General features: G+C 44.3%; 2 protein-coding genes across 2 annotated transcripts; both read right to left on the reverse strand.

Annotated features, from left to right (window-relative positions):
* Positions 1 to 3,335: 3,335 nt before the first annotated feature.
* LOC117147557 lies at positions 3,336 to 4,475 on the reverse strand. Its single transcript, XM_033314499.1, has 2 exons — positions 4,023 to 4,475; positions 3,336 to 3,932 (listed from the first exon to the last, which is right to left on the reverse strand). The coding sequence occupies exons 1-2, from the start codon at positions 4,277 to 4,279 to the stop codon at positions 3,593 to 3,595; spliced, it is 597 nt and encodes a 198-aa protein (XP_033170390.1). The 5' UTR covers positions 4,280 to 4,475; the 3' UTR covers positions 3,336 to 3,592.
* Positions 4,476 to 18,231: 13,756 nt separating this feature from the next.
* On the reverse strand, positions 18,232 to 19,273 carry LOC117147588. The gene is given in 2 exon segments (XM_033314535.1): positions 18,232 to 18,590; positions 18,593 to 19,273. Coding segments are annotated over 2 exon segments (915 nt in total). The 5' UTR covers positions 19,188 to 19,273; the 3' UTR covers positions 18,232 to 18,270.
* Positions 19,274 to 19,513: the final 240 nt, after the last annotated feature.

A 19,513-nucleotide genomic window follows, 5' to 3' on the forward strand; every position in this document is an offset into this window, starting at 1 on the left:
TTAGCCAAAAGTATTCGTCATGTAATTACACTGAAACAATCAAACAGGACCTGGCATTTGTGCAACCAAAAGTAGGCTATGAAAAATAAATTTTAAATTAAATGTATTATGCGTAAGAAAATAGATGAGACTTAAATAAATAATTATGGGAATGTTTATCTTTATCTTAAACTTAACTTAACTTTCTCTTGGTGAAGTGCACAGTTGAGATTTGAGCTTGATTTGCTTTGCAGCCATTTAATTGCATTTGAGCCAGGACAACGAAAACGATGGCAATATGGACATGCACATGGACATGGATATGGAGATGGACATGGGCAGGAACATGGCAATCAGCGGCGACGGGGCTTAAATCAAATTTAAAGCTGTGCTGTGTCCTGATAAATTATCCATGCATGCATATTACACGCGGAGGCGCCGGGCTCCTGCCACTGCAACTGCACATGGCATAATGCATGCACACTTAAGGCCTCGAGAGTGCCAGCCAAATGGCATGACAGAGACGGATGCGCAGCCAGATAGCGCGGGCAACGGAGATGGCACCACCAGAACCAGAACCAAAGTCAGAACCATAGCCATAACCATAACCAAAAGCAGCAGGAGCAGGAGCAGGAGCAGGAGCAGGACCAGGACCCTAACCTAAACTCCAAAAACCCTGCCCAACCCGACACATCTCATCTCAACTCAGAAAGCTTAGCAAAATACTTTCATAATAATCTTTATGGCACAACGAGGAAAATAGAAAAAAGCAGTGGGCAAAACTGTTACCAAAAAAAAATGAGAGCCAAACGGAAAACACACGGCTAAACGAATTGCACAGGACGAAAATGAAATGCAAAGTATGCACATTTCTTAAGATAAAGATATTCAGTTAAATTCTGTTTCTAAGAGGAATAATAACAATATAGAATATTAATTCACTATATAATAACATTAAGTTATGATAAATAAAGTTATTATCACAATATTTAAATATTATTAATTTGGTATGGAGAAATATGTTTAACAAATTTTCAGCAGCTTAAATGAACTCTTTAGCTGAAATATTAAATTCTGGTAATTTAATAATACCATAATAATAATAATAATGTGTACAATTTCTTTCTCTGCTCGAATCCCGCAGAAGGGCAACCAAATGGAAATTGCCAGTGGTGTGGTTTTCGAGGGGGCTTCCTTAACACAAAAAAAAAGAAAAGAGAAAGGTATAGAATGAGAACGAGAGGGGGCGAAGTGCGCTGTACACTGTGATTTGCCTGCATGTTTTTTTTGTTGCTATGCGCACTCCATGTAGTTGGTTTTTTATGAAGCCAACGGCGGCGAGCAAATGTATACTACACCCCAATTACGGGGGACCCCGCACTTTTCATGGGCGTGCGGCGAAAGGGGGCGGGCCAAGCTACCGGGCTGCCGAGCAGCAGGATTTTCAGGTTTGACGTGTTTTTTGTGAGATTAAGTTGCGATAATAAATCGCCTGCTTCCGGGGGAAGTAACAACTTACCCGGCAAATCCCACGGAATAACTCAAATACGACAGTTTGCATTTCTTTTGCATTTTCCCTTGCTAACTGCTTAAACAAATAATCGGGGAAATGCTCAGAAAATATTTAGAATTTGCATTAATTTTTAAAAACGGTTCGTTGTCTAAATGTATTTGTTTACTGCAGCATTAGAACATAAATATATTTGCTTAAATAACCATATTTAGCTTTATGTGACCATAAAGAGTTTAAGAGCAAATGGAAATGCATTTTCTGGCTGCTAATTTCACAGTTGCATTTTCCTTTTGCGGATTAGACATGCGGTTAGATCCGTTCCTTTGATTTTGGTGGAGCAAAATACAATGCATTATACCTTGATTATTCTTAATATTTTCATGACATTTTCGGCGAAACCCTTTGCGGTACACCGAAAAAAAAATATCAAAATAAATCTTATATAATATATTTATTTTCAGTAAGATATCACACAAATGCCGTATAACTTTCAATAGTATTATATCACATAATTATGGAGTAGTATGTTATAAATGGCATTTATAACTAATATATATATATAATTATATATATGTATACAAATATTTATAATCGGTGCGTCATCATTGGGCCAGTGTAGTGAGAACGAACTCCTTTTTGGCGCTGTCATTTTGTTTGCTTTGCCAAATGCTAAAAGCAAAGTTGGATTATGTAAGGGCAAATATGTACCGGGCTATAAGCGGGTGTATGTGTGTGGGTGTGTGTGTGTGGTGTGTGTGTGTGAAAGATAATACAGGCGAACCCGGTGTCCGCTGGAGTGTATATATGCATACGTCGTTGTATGTGTTTTGGCCTGGCCCAAAAGTTGAATGTGCTGCCGTAGCCGTGGCAAGGTGAGTTTTATATGCTATAATTTTTTGTACCCCCCGCCCCCTTCTCGGTGTTTTTTTCTGCGCTCGGGCAGAGCGAAGAAGTGGGCGGGGCTGCTCTGCATGAGCTGGATTTAATAAATTCTAATGTTTGCTTACCTTGCCCGAAAGGCTTTCAACCTGAAGCCACACACACACACATCCACACCCATATCCACACTCACCCACATGGGCACACATATGGTGGCAGATGGTTCTTGAAAAGAGAATCGTGATGGTGGAAAGGGATGGATAACAATGTAAGGAGCTAGCCAGCTGGAACCGGAGCTCGGCGCCATAGCAGATTTACTTTTATTGCAAATTGCAATTCTGCATTCTCGTCTGGCCCCCCAACCCCCGCTGCCACCACCACCTCCACCAACTGCTGGCCACACGATATAGACATCCAAATGAATGAATAGACAGATACAGAGACTGGGTGGCGGAGTTCTTCTCCCTGGAGGCTAATGTGCAACGGGAGCTCGGCATCTCCATCTCTGCATTTCATAAGCGCAGCAGCAGCACAGAAGCACCTCTGCTGTCGGCCACAGTGACAGCCCGCTATGATGGACAGAAAGCAGCCACTGACTCGGCACAAATTGAAAGCATAGAATTACACGCGTGCAGCTTGTGGTAAATGTTACATTTTGCAATTGCCTTTCGCTTGGCTCTACAATTTGACTCGAAGTCTGAGTTGCAACATAGGTACATGCATAGGTGGCTGGCTGGGAAACATTTATTACGTCATTTATCGTCAACCACACAATGCAATTTTCAGTTGCATTTTACAGTTATTGTTCATCGTGTGGCCCATTTGGAATTTCAATTAATTAACGACAAATATTACTAAAATCTGTCACTGCAGACGAAGAGAGACTTTTTCTAAAACCTGCATTTCATGATCATGTTATAAATACAATTAAATGCGAATATTAACAACAGATATACCAGCAAAATATTGGCTTATTGAAGTTTAAATATGTATTTTATATATGTATTTACACTTGAACGAAACGCTGCCGCGTTCAATTTCCGAGCAGTCACTGTGGGTAAATTCACTTGAAGTAGACATCCTTGTTGGTCACATCTGCAGCCGGGGAAACTAGCAAAATGGATTCAAGTCCTATAATTTTTAATTAATAAAGCCGTTTCTCTATCATCGTGTTTTTGGCCGGAGAAACGGAGAACGGTTCGTTCGGACAACTGCATCCGGTTAGCGGAACCAGGTCCAAAACTTCCACCACCTGCGGTTGCCACGCGCATTTGGCGGCGGCACAGCGGGTGGCGGCATCACCTGGGGCGGCACCACCGGCATCATTGGCGGCTCCATGTCCGCCAAGTCGTCCACGCGATTCTGTGTGGCCCGCACCACGCAGTGGCGGTACTCCTCCATCGCCGCAAAGCAGTTGCACGACCGCTGGCGGTGCGCCTGGAGGCAGCTCTGCAGCCGGGCGGCCACATCCAAGCACGGTGCCTCCGCCGCCACCGGCCCCAGATGGCCCTCCACCTGCTGAATCAGGCGATCGAATTCCGCGTAAATGGCCTCCGTTGGCCTGAAATGAAAAATCGATATAATTACGAATTTTCACCTCTTTTACAAACTTCCAAATATTTTTGATGGCCTTGCCGCAGTGGATACTCACATTCGTTGGATATCGGTGGTGATGCTGCGCGATCTTGTGAGGCGTCTGGAAACGTGCATCGGTTGTGGATACTCCTGTTTGGGGATCGGTGGTCCATCCGTTTCCTGCTGCGGCTGCCCCGGCAACGCGTTCTCCGCGTGCTCCGACTTTTCCGTCCCCTTGGTCGTAGAATCCTTCATTTGCGGTGGGTGTGGTCCTGTTTCTGATCCTGTGCCGCCCCCCTCGGCGCGCTTTTCGCCGGCCAACTGGGCGCCCATTTGGAGTGTGTGCTCGGATAATCCCAGCTAGATTCGCTCTGTGTGTACTTTTGTGGTTGGGTCTGGGTTAAACCTGTGAACTGGTGTACTTATGCTGGTGTTTTTAGTTCTTTTTTTTTGTCAAACAGATACAATTTTCATAGCTAGAGATTTTGAGTTGCTAAACTAACCGACGGGGGAAAGTGAAATCACTCTCTGTTTGTTCTGATGAAATTTGTGACTTAGCACTCCTGGGTAAAAGTAAATTGGAAATTGTATGTGTGCCTTCTTAAGTTTTTGGAATAGTGAAAATCTAGGGGTAGCTTGAGATTAGAATACCAATTTAACTTTGTTTATTGTGCATTTAGAAACAAGGATCCTAAGTATGATGGTACAATTTTATTATACTCCTTGTGAGTTCTGACTACTGATGAATATATTTTATTGCCCCACAACTTGTTCCACTGGCCATTCAATTAAAATTCCAGTGCTTCTTTGATCCCATCTCATGCAGCTGTCCAATTTTAAGTATTTTGACCGGGGCATCCGGGGGATTTGTCGTTTAGGTGATGATCCACAATGTACCACCTCTGCCCGAATTGCCACGAATCCACCGGAATTTTAGCTTAATTGCGCATTAGAGGGAAAAGTTTTCCTGTTTCCTGCGAATGGCCACAACGCAACACATTGCGAAAGTTAAGCCAGACAATTTGACGATGGGCCATGGCCACGATGTCCATCAAATGCAGGCATTCTCCGGCTCCAGCTTCGCATCCGAAGCCGGATCATCCGGGTGCATCAATGTCCGGATCCGGGACTCTACCAAGACCCCCCCCTCCAGACTAATCAAGCCAAGGCAAAAGTAAGGGCCAAAAGCAAAGTCCACCTGGGCTACAGGTGCAAGTGAGAAGTGAGGGGGTCGGAAAAACTTCTCCGGCTCGCCGGCTGGGCATAAAAAAGTCAAGAAGTTTGTTGCGGCTGGCATTTCGTTATTGGAATTTTCATTGGCCACAAAAATACTTTTTCGATTAAACTTTAACGGCGCGTAAAATGCGAAGCCGGCGTCGCCAAATGGCCGGAAAAATGCCAGAGCCGCCGTGCAGGCACCGATGCCAAATCAGAAAATGATTAATTACGGAATGCTTTGTGGGGGTCGGAGTCCAGGACCCCGGGAACCCAGACGCCCAGGCTGCCGGGCTCCTGGGATCCGAGGACCGCCAGGATCTACTTGCTGCGCGGCCTGCCAAATGCCAATTAGCGGAAATATTTCACGTGCCCGACGTCGCCGACTAATGGAAATAAATTAGTTTCGCTCCCCCCTTTTTTTCGCCGGCCAAAGGATCCGCATCGAAAATGTTAAATACGCATACTCCAGGGTTCCAGTGTCCTGGGATCCTGGCGTCCTGGGGTCCTGGGGTCCTGGGGTCCTGGGGTCCCCGGGTGAAAATGTCATGTCCGAATGGAAATACACACATAGTGCATACAGTCGGGAAAATCAGCGCCGTGGGCAAAATTGGTGGACGGGCACCCCACAGTCCTTCGTTAACTGCGAAATATCCGATGCTGCCACAATTCACTACTGTCCACATGCGAAATGTTTTCGGGCAACAGAACATGCCACTTGCCTATTTTATGAATATTTCATATTTATGAATATACTACTACTTTTTCATTCGATCAATAAAAGAATCTTAGAGTCCGGAATACTCAAAGAATCAATTTTTAAGCTCAATTTTAAAATCATACTTAATACTTATTTTAACACAATTTCTTGTATATAAATTAGTAAAAATCTTAATCGATTTGTATTTACAAGACGTTTAAGAGTTCAACAACCTGCATTTTATATTTCTGCATAAATCCTGCGACCTCGCTGATTTCATCGGTTTATTTTCTTTTTATTTTAGGCATAATCCATGGTTGGCAACACTGTTTGCAGTGAGTTGAAAGGTTCATTAGTTTCCAGCTGCATCATTCAGCAATGCACAAGTCCAGAGTGCGTGGCCCGCAGGGGCCTCAATTCAAAACCGATGTTCCCGCGGTCCAACTGCGTTGATATGAACTCGCTGGCATTATATTCCGGTTCAGTTTTTGAATAGCTTGCAGCGCGCTTTTAATTGCCACGCCCACCGACATATTTGGCCCGGTCCATGATCGGGGCTGGAAAATACTCGTACACAGGGATTACAATCAGCATGAAAATCAAGCGTCAAAAAGTTTTTACCACCACGTAATCCGCAGCAGTTTTTCATCTTCAGCGGCGGCATGCGAGTGCATGTGCCACGCCCATGCCCACAACGCACGCCGCCCCCCTTGGCCTTGGCAGTGCCAGATGCGCTGGAGGAGCAGGAGTTGGAGCAGAAGCTACAGCCGGAGCTATGGCATCAGCATCAGCATTAGCCGAGCACGTTCAACTTTCCAGTGGCACGCGAAACCGCACAAAATGTCGCCCCCCCCCCACTTGCGAACCTCTTACTTCATCACACCCACTCGCACTCGCGGGGTAAGCACACCCCCACGCCCTTCGCCCCACCCATCCTTTAGCCCAGTCATGCTCTGCGAATTTTTCGCACATTCCTACCCCTTTCTTTTCCATCTGATACCTTAGGGTGTACTGGGGCATGTGCAGCCATATCAACTCCATCTGATCTTGGGATCCAGAGAAGCTATGATCAAAACTTTTGGGATGCTAACTCCCTTGACTTTTGGAAACAGATTGGGAATTGGTCTGTGGCGAAATAGAAAGGTACGAACTCGATATCCCTTCATTATCGAGCACAACACAACACTCGGTATTTGAACATATACCATTGCATAGTTGTTTTATATAATTATTTGAAAATGCATGTTTCTATTATATAGTAGGTATGTATAATTATATATATAGTTCCCTTTCAACTCCAGTGCATTTCGTTACCATTGTCATATCGTGCTATCTCCTCGACGGTTTTTTGCAGTAATATCTATTTCAAAATCAAATGAAGCCATTCCATAGTTTTATGGCAGATCGTAAACAAAAAAGGAATCGCAGTGCTGGGTATTTTATGTGTGGCAAACTCTTTTACGGTTCTCACCATTATTTTTTCCAGATTTCGTTTTTTTTTTTTTTTTGCTGAGGTGGCTGTTGGTGGGTGCACACCATGGCTTCACTCGCTATATTTTTCAGCATATAAATTTTCGTTCAAGTTGAAAAGTTTCGCATACTCCTGTCACGTAACGCGCAGTGGGGTTCGGCGGTCCTGAGGGAGGAAAGGACACGGAGCGGTGGGTCTGGGTGGTGTTCGGTGGGCGGATTGTGTGGATAGCGGGGCTGTCAGCGGCGTGAGTCGCGTGCTGAGCTGAGGTCATGCCATGGAGTCCGGAGTCCGAGTCGCTAATTTATGGCCTGACATTAGAATGCAATCATATTCACTTAAAAAAGTGCATAACTTTTGGCTCCTGCCGTTTGCCCGACTTACGGTTGTCATCGCTGTTGTGCCGGCTACACCAACATTCGCCATTACTGCCACCATTTTTCCCCGCTGCACTTTGCGGTGCAAATAACTTTTATTGCACTTGAGCTTAATTGCTGTACAAATTGCTGCTAATCGCGCGTGTGTTGCGTGCGCGGCGAGTCAAAGGTTGCCGTCGAGGCAAGGGCTTGCATTTCCGTTGCGCCACCTAACGTGCAGCGTTGCCACCTGGTCAAGAGCGTGATGCGGGACTGTACCAAAAAGCTACTTTTGTGATTGATGGAAATGTGTAATAATAATAGTACTAGAATGGTGATAATTGATGGTTTAAACGATTTGGTTAATAATATGAACCAAAACTTTTTTATCAGCGGTCAGCGATGTATCACTTCGCTTAATTTCCATATAGTCAACCTAACAGGGCAATGAAAAAAATCAGCAAAAAAAAAAACGAATAAAAGGGGGAGAGTCAAATAAATAAATCTCATCATAAGCATGCATATGCAAATGAATAAAATCTAAGCCCAAAAGTGTAAGCCGTCGGCAGCGGCGCCACTGACCCGTAACATGTGTCGCCCGTCCCAAAGGACACGCCCACTTGCCCACATCCTTCCAACCCATCTGGATGGGATGTGTGTTGGGTTGGTTGCTGGATGGCTGGGTTGGTGGGTTGGTGGGTTGGTGGCCTGTCCTGGTGTAACATAAGCCGCAAAAAGATTTTCGACAACGGGCGCCGGGCAAAATGTGAAAACCAAAGAATTATTGCCTTGTCGCCTGTCCCTGACCTGACCCTCTACCGCTCCACATATCCGCATCTCCGCATGGCCGGTTTGGCATAATCTTTGTGCCAACGCCAGCCGCCGACGTCGGCGTCAACGTATCCCCAGGCTGCCAGTTTACAATTTTAGCAGCCGACACCGAGTGATGGCAACTTGGATATTTCCAAGCCAACCGAACGAATTTAATTTACAAAATATGCGCCACTTTTAAGCATTAAGATATGCTATTTCTATTCTTACATATATGAGCAATATTTTGTTTCTACATTCATATAAATTGTTTAATTAAATAACTGAGTTAATTGCGATCAAATGATTATAATTATTTTTGGTATACATTTATGTATACTGCAAGCGTAATTGGGTGAACAAAATATGTAGTTGTAGTGATTAAATGAATTATGTAAAGGTCCTAAACTAAAACTTCGAAGGTTTCTGGCTTTCAAGTGGTGTATATTAAATTATGCTCCGACCAGACTGTTTCCGTCCCCTTCCTTGGCTTTCCCCGCTCTTTTCTCATTATTGTTTGCTGTTGATGATGTTGTTCCTCCTTTCATATGTGTGTGAGTGTGTGTGGGTGTGCTTTACAGTGTGTGCAAGTATGAGTGTGTGGGCGTGTGTGTGAGGTGTTTGGTTAAGCACATAATTAATACGAAATTTGATTGCCTCTGCCGCGTTGGGACCGGAAGTAGACGAAGAAGAGCCAGCAGCACCGGATGCGGGTAAACTCTGTCCCGCTCTCTCCCTTTTGCCCTATTTGTGTATGTTTGTGTGTGTGGTAGGGACAGGCGGCGATATAAGTGTATAAGTGAAAGTCAAATTAAAGTAAACTCGACTTGGCAACCACCCACCAGACCAGCCACCCACCGCTGCGGTTTGCCGCTTAAACGCTTGTGGTTTAATTAATCGACTCATAGCTGCATATACCGCCCGCCCCGCGCCACGCCCTATTCGAGTGACTTCCTGTCACTGCGGTTTTCGCAAAAAAAAATGCAAAAACAACTGAAAAAGAAGTACGGCGGAACCCTCAGCCCGTCCGTTTTGCGTCTGACTGTTGACGCTTTTTAATAACTTGGCCAAGGCCTCTTCTTCATTCGTCTGAAACGGGGCTGATAAAAAACTTTAACTTTGCGCCGAGCTCGCTGGCTGCTTATGGCCAAAAATAAATCAAGCACCAAACTACTTTGGCCCGGAATGATTAATTAACTGCATTTTGTGCTCGACCACGTCCGATGGCCCCGACCAATTCACATCGCAGCCCCCGTAGCCCCAGCCCTTGACCAAAGTGGAGCTTCGCTATCTGAAACATACTACAGGAGTTTTTTTGAGAATGGTTAAATTGTGTATTTTAGTAGGGGGTATAAGTATATTCCCGATTCCAATCCACCTGGGCGTTTAAAGTAGTTTGCTGTATTTGAGAGGTGCTCACTGGCGAGGCCTCACTGTGCCGCACAACTACACACAGAACTGCCAATGGTCTGTGGGCGCCACTTCAGACGCTCAAGTTAAGATATTATTAATGTGCTTGTTAGCATTGGCTGCTGTAACTGCTCCGCTGTCCGAGTGGCATGAATTATGTGCTCTTTTTGCGCCCGCTGCCATCACAATTAACCGTAAGTGATGAGGCGGAGCACCAGTTGGGGTCGAAGGTCCTCCGGACATGATTCCCTTCACTTTGGCCAAGAAATAATGCCATTTCGTAGTAGTAATAATCTTGCATTGTTCAAGTGCCCGGCTGTCAGTTGACTTTGAAATGAGTCCGGACTTTGGCAAACAATTGATGGAAGGGCTTTTCCGATGTCGATTTTAGATCTGTAATTCCAACCCTTCAACCGACAATTATCGCATTGTTATCCTACGGTAGATTAAATGCATTTAAGTAGATAGGCCTGCTCTCGGCTGCACTGTGAGAAAAACACTCTCCTTTACCTAGGAAAATCAGCATATGTACTAGTACAGCCATATCACAAATGAGCAGATGTAAGCCAAACGAACAAGTGTATTAAAGCATTTAATCTGATGCCAATTTAAGTCGTAAGCCAAGTCAATTTAAAACGAACGACGCAAGAACAACGAGGTTATCAGCTCAAAATTGTATCATATCATTATATGTTCCCCGGCTCTTCCTTGTTCACTTTTTTCGCTGCCATTTTTCCATAGATTAATCAGACCGACAATTGAATATTTCGGCCCGAACAAAATGCCCGATAGTTGGCCATTGTTCTGAGAAATCCAATTAGTGCCGGCGGCCAAGGATGCCCCGAGATATATCAGACTATCTGTATGTATGTGTATGTACTCCCATCCCCCGCTACCGTCCCGCGGGATAATAAGCAGCTTAAGTTGCCGCAGTCCGGCTCCTAGCTGCGGAGTCCTTAGTCCTTAGTTCGTATGCCGGATATAAGAAATGTGGGTGGGAAAACTTGTTAACGCCAAAATCGAAGCTGGAAAAGCTGGAAAAACCGAGAGAAGAAGCGACTGAGCAGCGAGCATTATACAGATTGAATTGAGACGTTGGGCGATGGATATTTCCCCCAGGTATCCAGGAGCATACGCCAGACAAGAGGATAGCTCTAGTTCCATCTCGTATAGTGGAGATGGAAGGTGGGAAATGGGAGATGGGAGTTGGTTCTGCCATTGTGTAAGCCAAAAATGGCAGCTCTCGATATGATAATGATACAATTTCGATGAAGCTTAACAGGGATTAGGCCACGGGATGCGACTACGATGATGGCAACTAATTGGCCATGGGCTCGTTCATCTGGCTCCCGTATCCCGTTCACCATCCACCACCATCCACCATCGAGCCTCTCCACCAAGCGAGTGGCAATCAACCATAATGCCAGTCCGTTGCAAGTGACAATTTATTAATAAACAGCAGAAACATGAACGAGGACGACGAAGGACTGAGGACTAAGGAAGCAGGGAGGGACCGACTGTCAATTACCAGTCGGGGCTATAAATTGCATGTCAGTTGCTCAGAGCCCAACTTCCATAGCATCCCATCCCAGCCCGTTCCCCTACCAATTGCTTACCGAATCGAAGGGAGTGCGCTGCGTTTAATGGGCCCGATAAATTCCACAGGCTGTCAGGGGGCCAAGGGTATATGGATGTGGGATTGGGATTGGGATGTGGACGAGGACATGAACATGGACATGGAGATGAAGATGAAGGTGGAGATGGCCCAGAACCAAGCCGAATCTCAGCGCAGAAAGGATGGTCACAACCTAGCAACTAAACTAACGATCAGATGACCTGACATCAATCTATGCGCTCTAGAAATTATTTTTATTAATATGCTTTATTAGGGCCACTGAGCTTTAATTTCGAAAAGACAATATTATTAAGTTCGACACTGCCTTGCAATCTATAAACGAATAACGAATTATGTGTGTTTATTGTGCTTAGACCGCATACTCGTAGAATAAGCCAACAGCTTAGCTTAGCCATGGCAATTGTGGAAGTAGTCATTCAATTTGCGGAAATTGACTGACTGACTGTCGCTGAGCTGAGCCCAGTGTGACCAAGCCACTCAATGCTAGAGCCAACGTGGCCAGCTGTGGCTACAAACACAATCAGAGCACAAGCGCCAAATGCGAAATCAAATTAAGCAAAGTGCGCAAACATTGATAAGGCAGCCGGGCAGATTGAGGACTTGGATCCTTGTGGCCTCCAACGGCAGCCGCATTCCGATCCGACTGCAGACGGCCAACTTGCAGGACGAAGAAAGGCCAGGACTAGGTGGGAGCATCGGGGGGCGTGGCTGGATGGCGTCGGCGTGGGGAGCAGTGCCACAACCGCAACCGACAAAGGGAAAGTGGCGAGGCGAACGGGTTCTTTGGGTTGTCAACTGTAAAGTAGGGTAGATTACATTGCTTTGAATGATGCCACCAGCCAAGGAGCGAAGATTCCGGAAAATGCCAACCGGAATGAGGCGAAGAGCGCGGACATGACTCGACCACGGTGATGCCCATTACATAAACAGTTGACCACACGAAGTCATATGATATAAATAACAAATACAATCCAATTACTTTCTCGAATGTTTCTGAAAATCGTGGTCTTTCCAATTTTCTTAAATATTCATCGAAAATCAGATATACCCCTTGGAAATTTCAAATAGGTGCTGGTCGTGGCGCCAGTCCAAGGAAAACCAACAGAAAAAGGAAACAGTTGAATGGGAAGACTGCACGGTGAGTGGGCGGGGAAAGGGGCGAAAGAATGGCAAGACATCGTCCTTTTCATAGACAAAACCAAAGGACAACGCACAACTAGCTGCAACAAAAAAAAAAGAACGAATTTGTGTCTGAATTCTCACAATCGAATTCCCAAATACTCTTGCCAGCAAAAATTAAATCATATCGAATGCGACTTGAGCTTAACACAAAAAAACATTGTATTTATTGTCTATACAGAGAGAGACATTAAAAACCATTAAACCATTTAAAAATAAATATAGTTAAGTTAAACACAGTTCAGTAAATTAAGTGATTTTTATGTAATTTAAATTTATTTCTTAATTGTTAAGCGATATCTATGATGGTTTTCAATTGTCATTTATCCAGATATAGCCATTCATTTGCGAAACTCTAGAATTAAAATGCCTGGTAAATATTTTTAACTCTTGCTTATAATTAACTAATTTTACACATTTTGAGAGCATTGGAAAACGGAATAGCCGTTGGACAGGATACGTTTCGGTGGGATTCTCCGGAGTCTGCTGCGGACCCGGACTTGCACTGGCCCAGTAACTCGAGTAATTGGTAGCACAACCGCCCCGCCCCCTCACCCCCTCCCTGCCGATCCACCCTTCTCAGCACCCCCCCTGGGCAACCGCCTTGCCACACCCCACACTCCTGACAGCTCGTCGTCATTGCCATTGCTCATCTTCAGCGCTGTGTGGCCCGCAAATGTGTCTTTGTCAGTGCGTCAGTGGAGCGTGCCGCGTTGCAGTGCCAGGAGGTCACCAGCATGAGCAGGTCACCACCCCCCGGAATCCACCAAGCCCGGGCCAGAAGTCACCATCACCATCACTATAGCCAGCACAATCACCATCACCGCATCTGTGTGGGTGGAACGCAAATGCTTTGGCATATCAAAAGTGAAACTTTGACATATAATTTCTCGCATGGATTTTCACTTTGACGGCATAAACGACGACAATGGCACATGCCTTTTACTGAACCCCATGGCGAAATGGAAGAGGAGACAGGCGGATTCGGCGTCGGATTCTGATACGTATCCGAATCCAGATCCGGATCCGATCCGAATCCGGCCTAAAAACTTACGCCCCAAAACCGCCCAGCTCGGTGTGAGCGAAGATGTCGTAAGATTTTGCTGGCAAAACGCCTCGGGGGCGATACCATCATCGACATCATCAATTCAAACGGTGGATGGCATTTGAATTGATGGGGAGCCAGCCAGGTGGCAATCTGTGCAGCAGGATGTGGCATGGATATGGATAAGTGGGCCACCATTTCATTGCCCCCATGCACTTGTGTTGCACTTGCTTGGGATTATGGGGATATTATGTTTTACAATTTTTCAATTATTTTTAATGCAAATGCTGGCGTATTGTTGTAACAAATACTGTCATTAACTTGTGGTAATCACATAATCACGTGATAAATTAATGGTTCTTATCTTTTAAAATTAATTTGGCTCAATGTCATTTTTTTTTTTAACCTATCACCTTTTGCTGTAAAAGTTCCTCCATGCCCTTTGGGGACATCTCTGGTGGTTCCACAAGTCCTTCCATCTCCTTATAAAAATCGCTCTTTATATCCTTTTTCTCAGTCTCTACCCCAATCCTTTCAGTTTTCTCAGTCTGTTGCTTAGTTACCTCCTCAGTCCTTTGTTTAGTGCTCCTCGTGGTCATTTCCGTTTTGTCCTCTTCAGAAGACGGGAATTCAAAGCTGAATGTTGGCTCCTCGTCACTCCAGTCGGGATTCATTTAGATCCCCTTCAGAGTTTTATTTTTAACAAAAATTACGTGCGACACCGAGTTGTTGTCTGTACAACTACCCAAATTGGGTCAAATCTTCTTATCGGCTGATTATTCATTTTGAAACTCAAAGACACGCGATTGGAACTGTGCTTGATATATTATGAAGTATATATACTACTATACCACTAACTTTAGTGTTGTTAAACTATAAGTATTGTTGGGTTGTGGCTAACTGTAGTGCTGCTAAATGATAGGTATTGGAGGTTTTGCTTGTGATGCAACAATAATTAAAATACTAATTGTACCTTTTTTTCTCTATACTTGGCATTTAAATACTAAATAGAGCTGACTCTTATCCGATATCACTAAAACACCAATATCTTGTAACCAATTCTCTTTTTCCTTCGTTACTTTCTCTATCTGCCCTCGGTCCTTTTTACTTCTCCCTTTGTTTTCGATTGCTGTCTCTGAATGAGCTCTTTGGTTTTGTATGGAAATTTAGAAATTATGTTTTCTTGTCTTTTAATTAATAATCTCAAGGGTGTGTTGGCCTGTCCTGGCCATGGCTTATGTCTGAAGAAGACGGAGTTTTGTTGGATTTGCGAGGGCTTCACATCGGTTGGGGGAATGTGAATGCCGAGCAACGGGGCGTATGAGTAACATGTGAAAGCAATATATGTTGTCCTGGGCGTCGACTCAGCAGGCAGCAGGCAGCAGGCTGGCAGCTGGTGTAACTCAAATTGTGGATGGTGTTGATGCCCCCGCCCCCAGGCGCTTTTCACCACCACTTTTCCACCGCCTTTCTCGCTTTTCCGGAGTAACTTTTATGGCCTGTGTGCGGATGTATGTTGGTGTCTGTGTGTGTGAGTGTGGCTTGACAATGTGATTTACATTTAATTAAAATCGTATTTACTCGTTAGATAAACAAACACAGGACTCGGGCGGGGCACCCTCTGCACCGCTCTGTCGCATCATTAGGCACTCGGAGCACTGGAATTGCCAAGTGGCATTGGGAAATGGCGCCGGAAAATGGGAAATCCTCGGTGGAGAGTGGGCGGTGCTTGGGAAATTCGGCTGCAAGCCAAGTCTCAGGTGTTGGCCTGCCACTTGGATGTCAGCCTTGTGTTGACGTTGACAGGGCGACATGTCAAAAATAACTCGGTGCCATCGATCGCCGAAGGCGGACCAAAAATAAACCACTCTATCTTATGGCCAAAAACGAAATAAGACAGGGGGAAATGGAAAGTCTCAAGAGGCCGTAACACAAAGCCCAAATATTGCCAATAAGGGAACGTGAAGATAGAAACATATTTATAGATCACAAATTTAAACTTATTTTTCATTACAGCAGCGAATATACATTTTTAATTACTTTTATGCCAAACATAACTTAAGCCACTTCTAAGGTTTCCTATAAGCTCTATAAATATTCTTGCGGCCTTCCCACATTTATTGCTAACATAGCTACTCTTTCATTCGTTTATCGAAAATTGCAATTGTAAAAACATGTAGTTAGTTGAAAGCAATTGTTTTTGCTGGCCATTCGAGACCAAACCAAATTGTCAATCGATGCTGACTTGGACATTAATTGCAGGAAGTGCTCTGTGCAGCTTTAGCCTTTTAAAGAAACCTCCAATCATGTTGCATTCAACAGCACAAGTTCTCCTCCTTCTACCAACACACCATGACCACTCCAAGCCCCACCCTCATCCCCATTCATTGCCCATTCTTTTCCGCCTCTTGTTTTGACTTGATGACCAAGTTAAACAAACACACGCCACACAAACATGACCCGGCGCTCCGGCAATCGGAATGGGATTCAAACTGGAATTGGGACTCGGACTGGGACTCGAACTGGGAGTGGGAGTGGGAATGGGGGGCTTTGCTGCAGCCGTGTCCAATTTGCATGGCCATTGTGAGCTGGGCAGGAAGTGGGGGGAATCCGCCGCCTTCACCGGAATTCCCAGTCATGCCCTCCGTAGAGAAGTGGGTGGGTCAAAAGTGGGCGAGTGGTCGAGTGGGCATGGGCAGAACATTTCCGGCATTTATCAATGGTAATTTCTCGTGTCAGCTTTGAAATAATTTCAGTTGACGGAAACGAGACTATTCAAGTGTGACCAAATGCACACAAAAATTATGCCACAATTACCATTTTGTCCTATGGATGCCATTGTGTACGATTTTCATATCGCTTTTGAAGCAGGCATTTAAATTCTGCTGATAAGTTTGCGGTTTCCCTTGGCCAATATTTAATTAAAATGATCTGCACGCTCTTCAGCAAATTAGTTTTTATATATTTAAATGACAGCTTATTGAGGGATAAACTTACAAAATGGTTTGTGCAACGCATAGCGATGGTTGTGGCTTGATGTTTAATTATATTATAATTATAATTTTTTGTTTAATAATAACTGATGAGGTAAAAAAAAACGTTGATAAGTAAATTGTTGGGCATTATTGATACCTAGCAGCTGAGTTTATAATTGCTTTATTTATATATTAAAAATAATGTTGAATAACCCTTCTTGAACATTAATATTCATGAGTATTTGTGGTGGCCAACCCGAACTCAACTTCTTGTTGCCTAATCGATTTTCCCCCGGCTTGTGCTTGATTTTCCTCCACTTTGACTCCGATTTTCAGGCGGATGGGCGTAAAAGGGGGCGTGATAAGGGGCAGCTTGTAAAACAATGACAAGGACAAATTCGTGCGATAGGCAAACAGCAAACAGCATGGAAGGCACTGTTGGCACGGGACTTTACTTTTTGGGAAAGGGGGGCTCCAAGTGTCAATACAAATATAAATCAATGTTCGGGGAACCAGTTGGGGTAGGCATGGCTAGAGTGACGAGCGGGAAAAGCGGAAAAGCTGGAAAAAGGTAACATGCCTAAGCAGTTGGTGCTTTTGTTTTTTGTTGCCCTCTTTTTGCTGGCAATCAATTTTAACAAGCACCCAGTTCTCCGGGATCTGCTCGGCTTACTGGGCATCTTGCTCCTAATTGGTTGCCAGTTATAGAATACGTAAAACGTGCGACACAATTCAAGTTCAATGGAATTCTACGGGAATTCTACCTTTCAGTGTGGAAATGAACTGAAGGAGAAGAAAATAGAGAAGACAGAGATTTTCATTAGTGGAAAACCCACAGTGGAACTAAAAACCTTTCTAGAATTTCATTTAATTTGCAGTTCCGCAGATAGTTTTGGTTGCACTAGCTCTCCCTTTCGCTCACTATCGCCGGCTCTTTCTGGGCCGTGTGAGTTGTGTAATTAGTGCAAGCGAGAGGGCGATGGAGTTCGAGGAAGGGGAAGGGGGACAGAGAATAGGCCGCGCAAAAAAGTTTGCAGACTTATTTTTTCCCCCATTTTTGCACTCTAAAGTTCCTTATACTCCCACAGTTTTGTGCTTTTGTTTTTGTTTCGCTAGAATTTGTTCAATTTAATGTAACATGAAAGAGAAGGCACAAAAACCAGAAACTGGGCGGCGAACTGGGGGGTGGGCGTGAGAAACAGGCGGAAACACAACATGGAAAACTGAAAAGTTTGCGGTGACGCCGGAAAATTCCATCAAAACTGTGGGAAACAGCCTTAAAGTGACTTTAAGGGTTTCCCAATTATTTGCAAGGCCCTGAAAAAGTAAGGAAAATTGTTCAGATCAAAATTGTTCAGATCACTAAAAGCTTGATAAACTTATATTAAATTCTTATTTGATTATATTTTTATATGTATTTATGATTTATATATACCCTAGAGAATGTATAAATTATTCAGAATACCTGTATTATCCAATTTTGAACGAATAGTTGTTTATTAATATAACACGCAAAATGCAACCAAATTAAATTAATTTTAAGCGGTAATGAATAACACCTTGATCAGTGTTGAACTTTAACGGGATATCAACCAAGTACAACGGGCAGTCGTCTTCCAGCTCTCCGTCTTCCAGCTCTCCTGATCCTCGTAATCCTCCAGATCCTCCAGTTCCTCCAGATGCGTCAGGTCCTCCAGATGCTTCGGCATTTTCTGTTTCTCCAGATCCTTCAGACCTCTGCCCTGCTTCAGCATCTCCTGTTTGTTCAGTTCCTCCTGTTTCTTGGGATTCTTTGGTGTCGTCTGTGTCTACTGGTCCCTCGGCTCCTACAGTTTCTCCAGAACCCCTGTTGCGTTTTTCATTGTACCGAAATCTGACATCATAAACTTATTTAAAACCTGCTTTTTCTGGGCCTGCATGGCACGCCACTCGTCGAGTGTATATTGTTCGGTCTCCTCCGATGAATCGTCCTCGTAGGCAAAACTCAATACCTTTGGTAGCTTCATCCCTTCGAAGGTGCTCAAATTGGCCCTCTGGCGCAAGTCGATCTCCTGCTGGAGGAGGGATCCCCAGTTGTGTGCCCCGGCTCCATTGCGTTTTTCCACGGCCTTCACGCCAGTGCGTTTCGATCTGGAACGGCGATCCAAGAGTCGGTCACCAGGACGATTGCGTCTGATTTTGCGAATTTGGTTTTTTGGTATTGTAACGAATTCTGACTGTACTTTCTTCGCAAGAGGATCTGCCACCTTGGTATCCTTTAACCGGATCTTTTTGGGTGCAGCCAATGGAGTGCTCGAAGTGGTCTTGTTCTCCACCTTCGGCTGGAATAGACTTGCCGTCCTCTGTGGTTTCTGCGACATCTTAGGAACGGCCACCATTGCTGGCTTATTCTGCGACTTCTTCATCTTGCGATCTGTGGTAAGGAATACGAGTGGCACGTTCATACTGTCGTCGAAGGTGCGACGGTTGTTAAAGCTCGAATTTAAGTAAAAATCAAATATATAATGTATTATATAATCGGAGCTCTGAAGCTGAACTGAATGAGAAACGGAATGAGTCTGGACAGCTGATCGACTGGGCAACTAAGTTTTCCCAAAAACGGTTTAAGGCTGATTCAGCAAATATAAGCCAGAAATTACAATTGCTCAGTTTTTGTACGATCAAGATTTCTTAATAATATATTCATATAACTCAATTAATATTTGTTTTGCAGGAATAAAGCGCATAAACTATTGCAAACACCCTCTCCTGGTGCGCTTCGTCACTACGT

This window comes from Drosophila mauritiana, chromosome X, assembly GCF_004382145.1.
Source record: "Drosophila mauritiana strain mau12 chromosome X, ASM438214v1, whole genome shotgun sequence".
Taxonomy (NCBI): Eukaryota; Metazoa; Arthropoda; class Insecta; order Diptera; family Drosophilidae; genus Drosophila; species Drosophila mauritiana.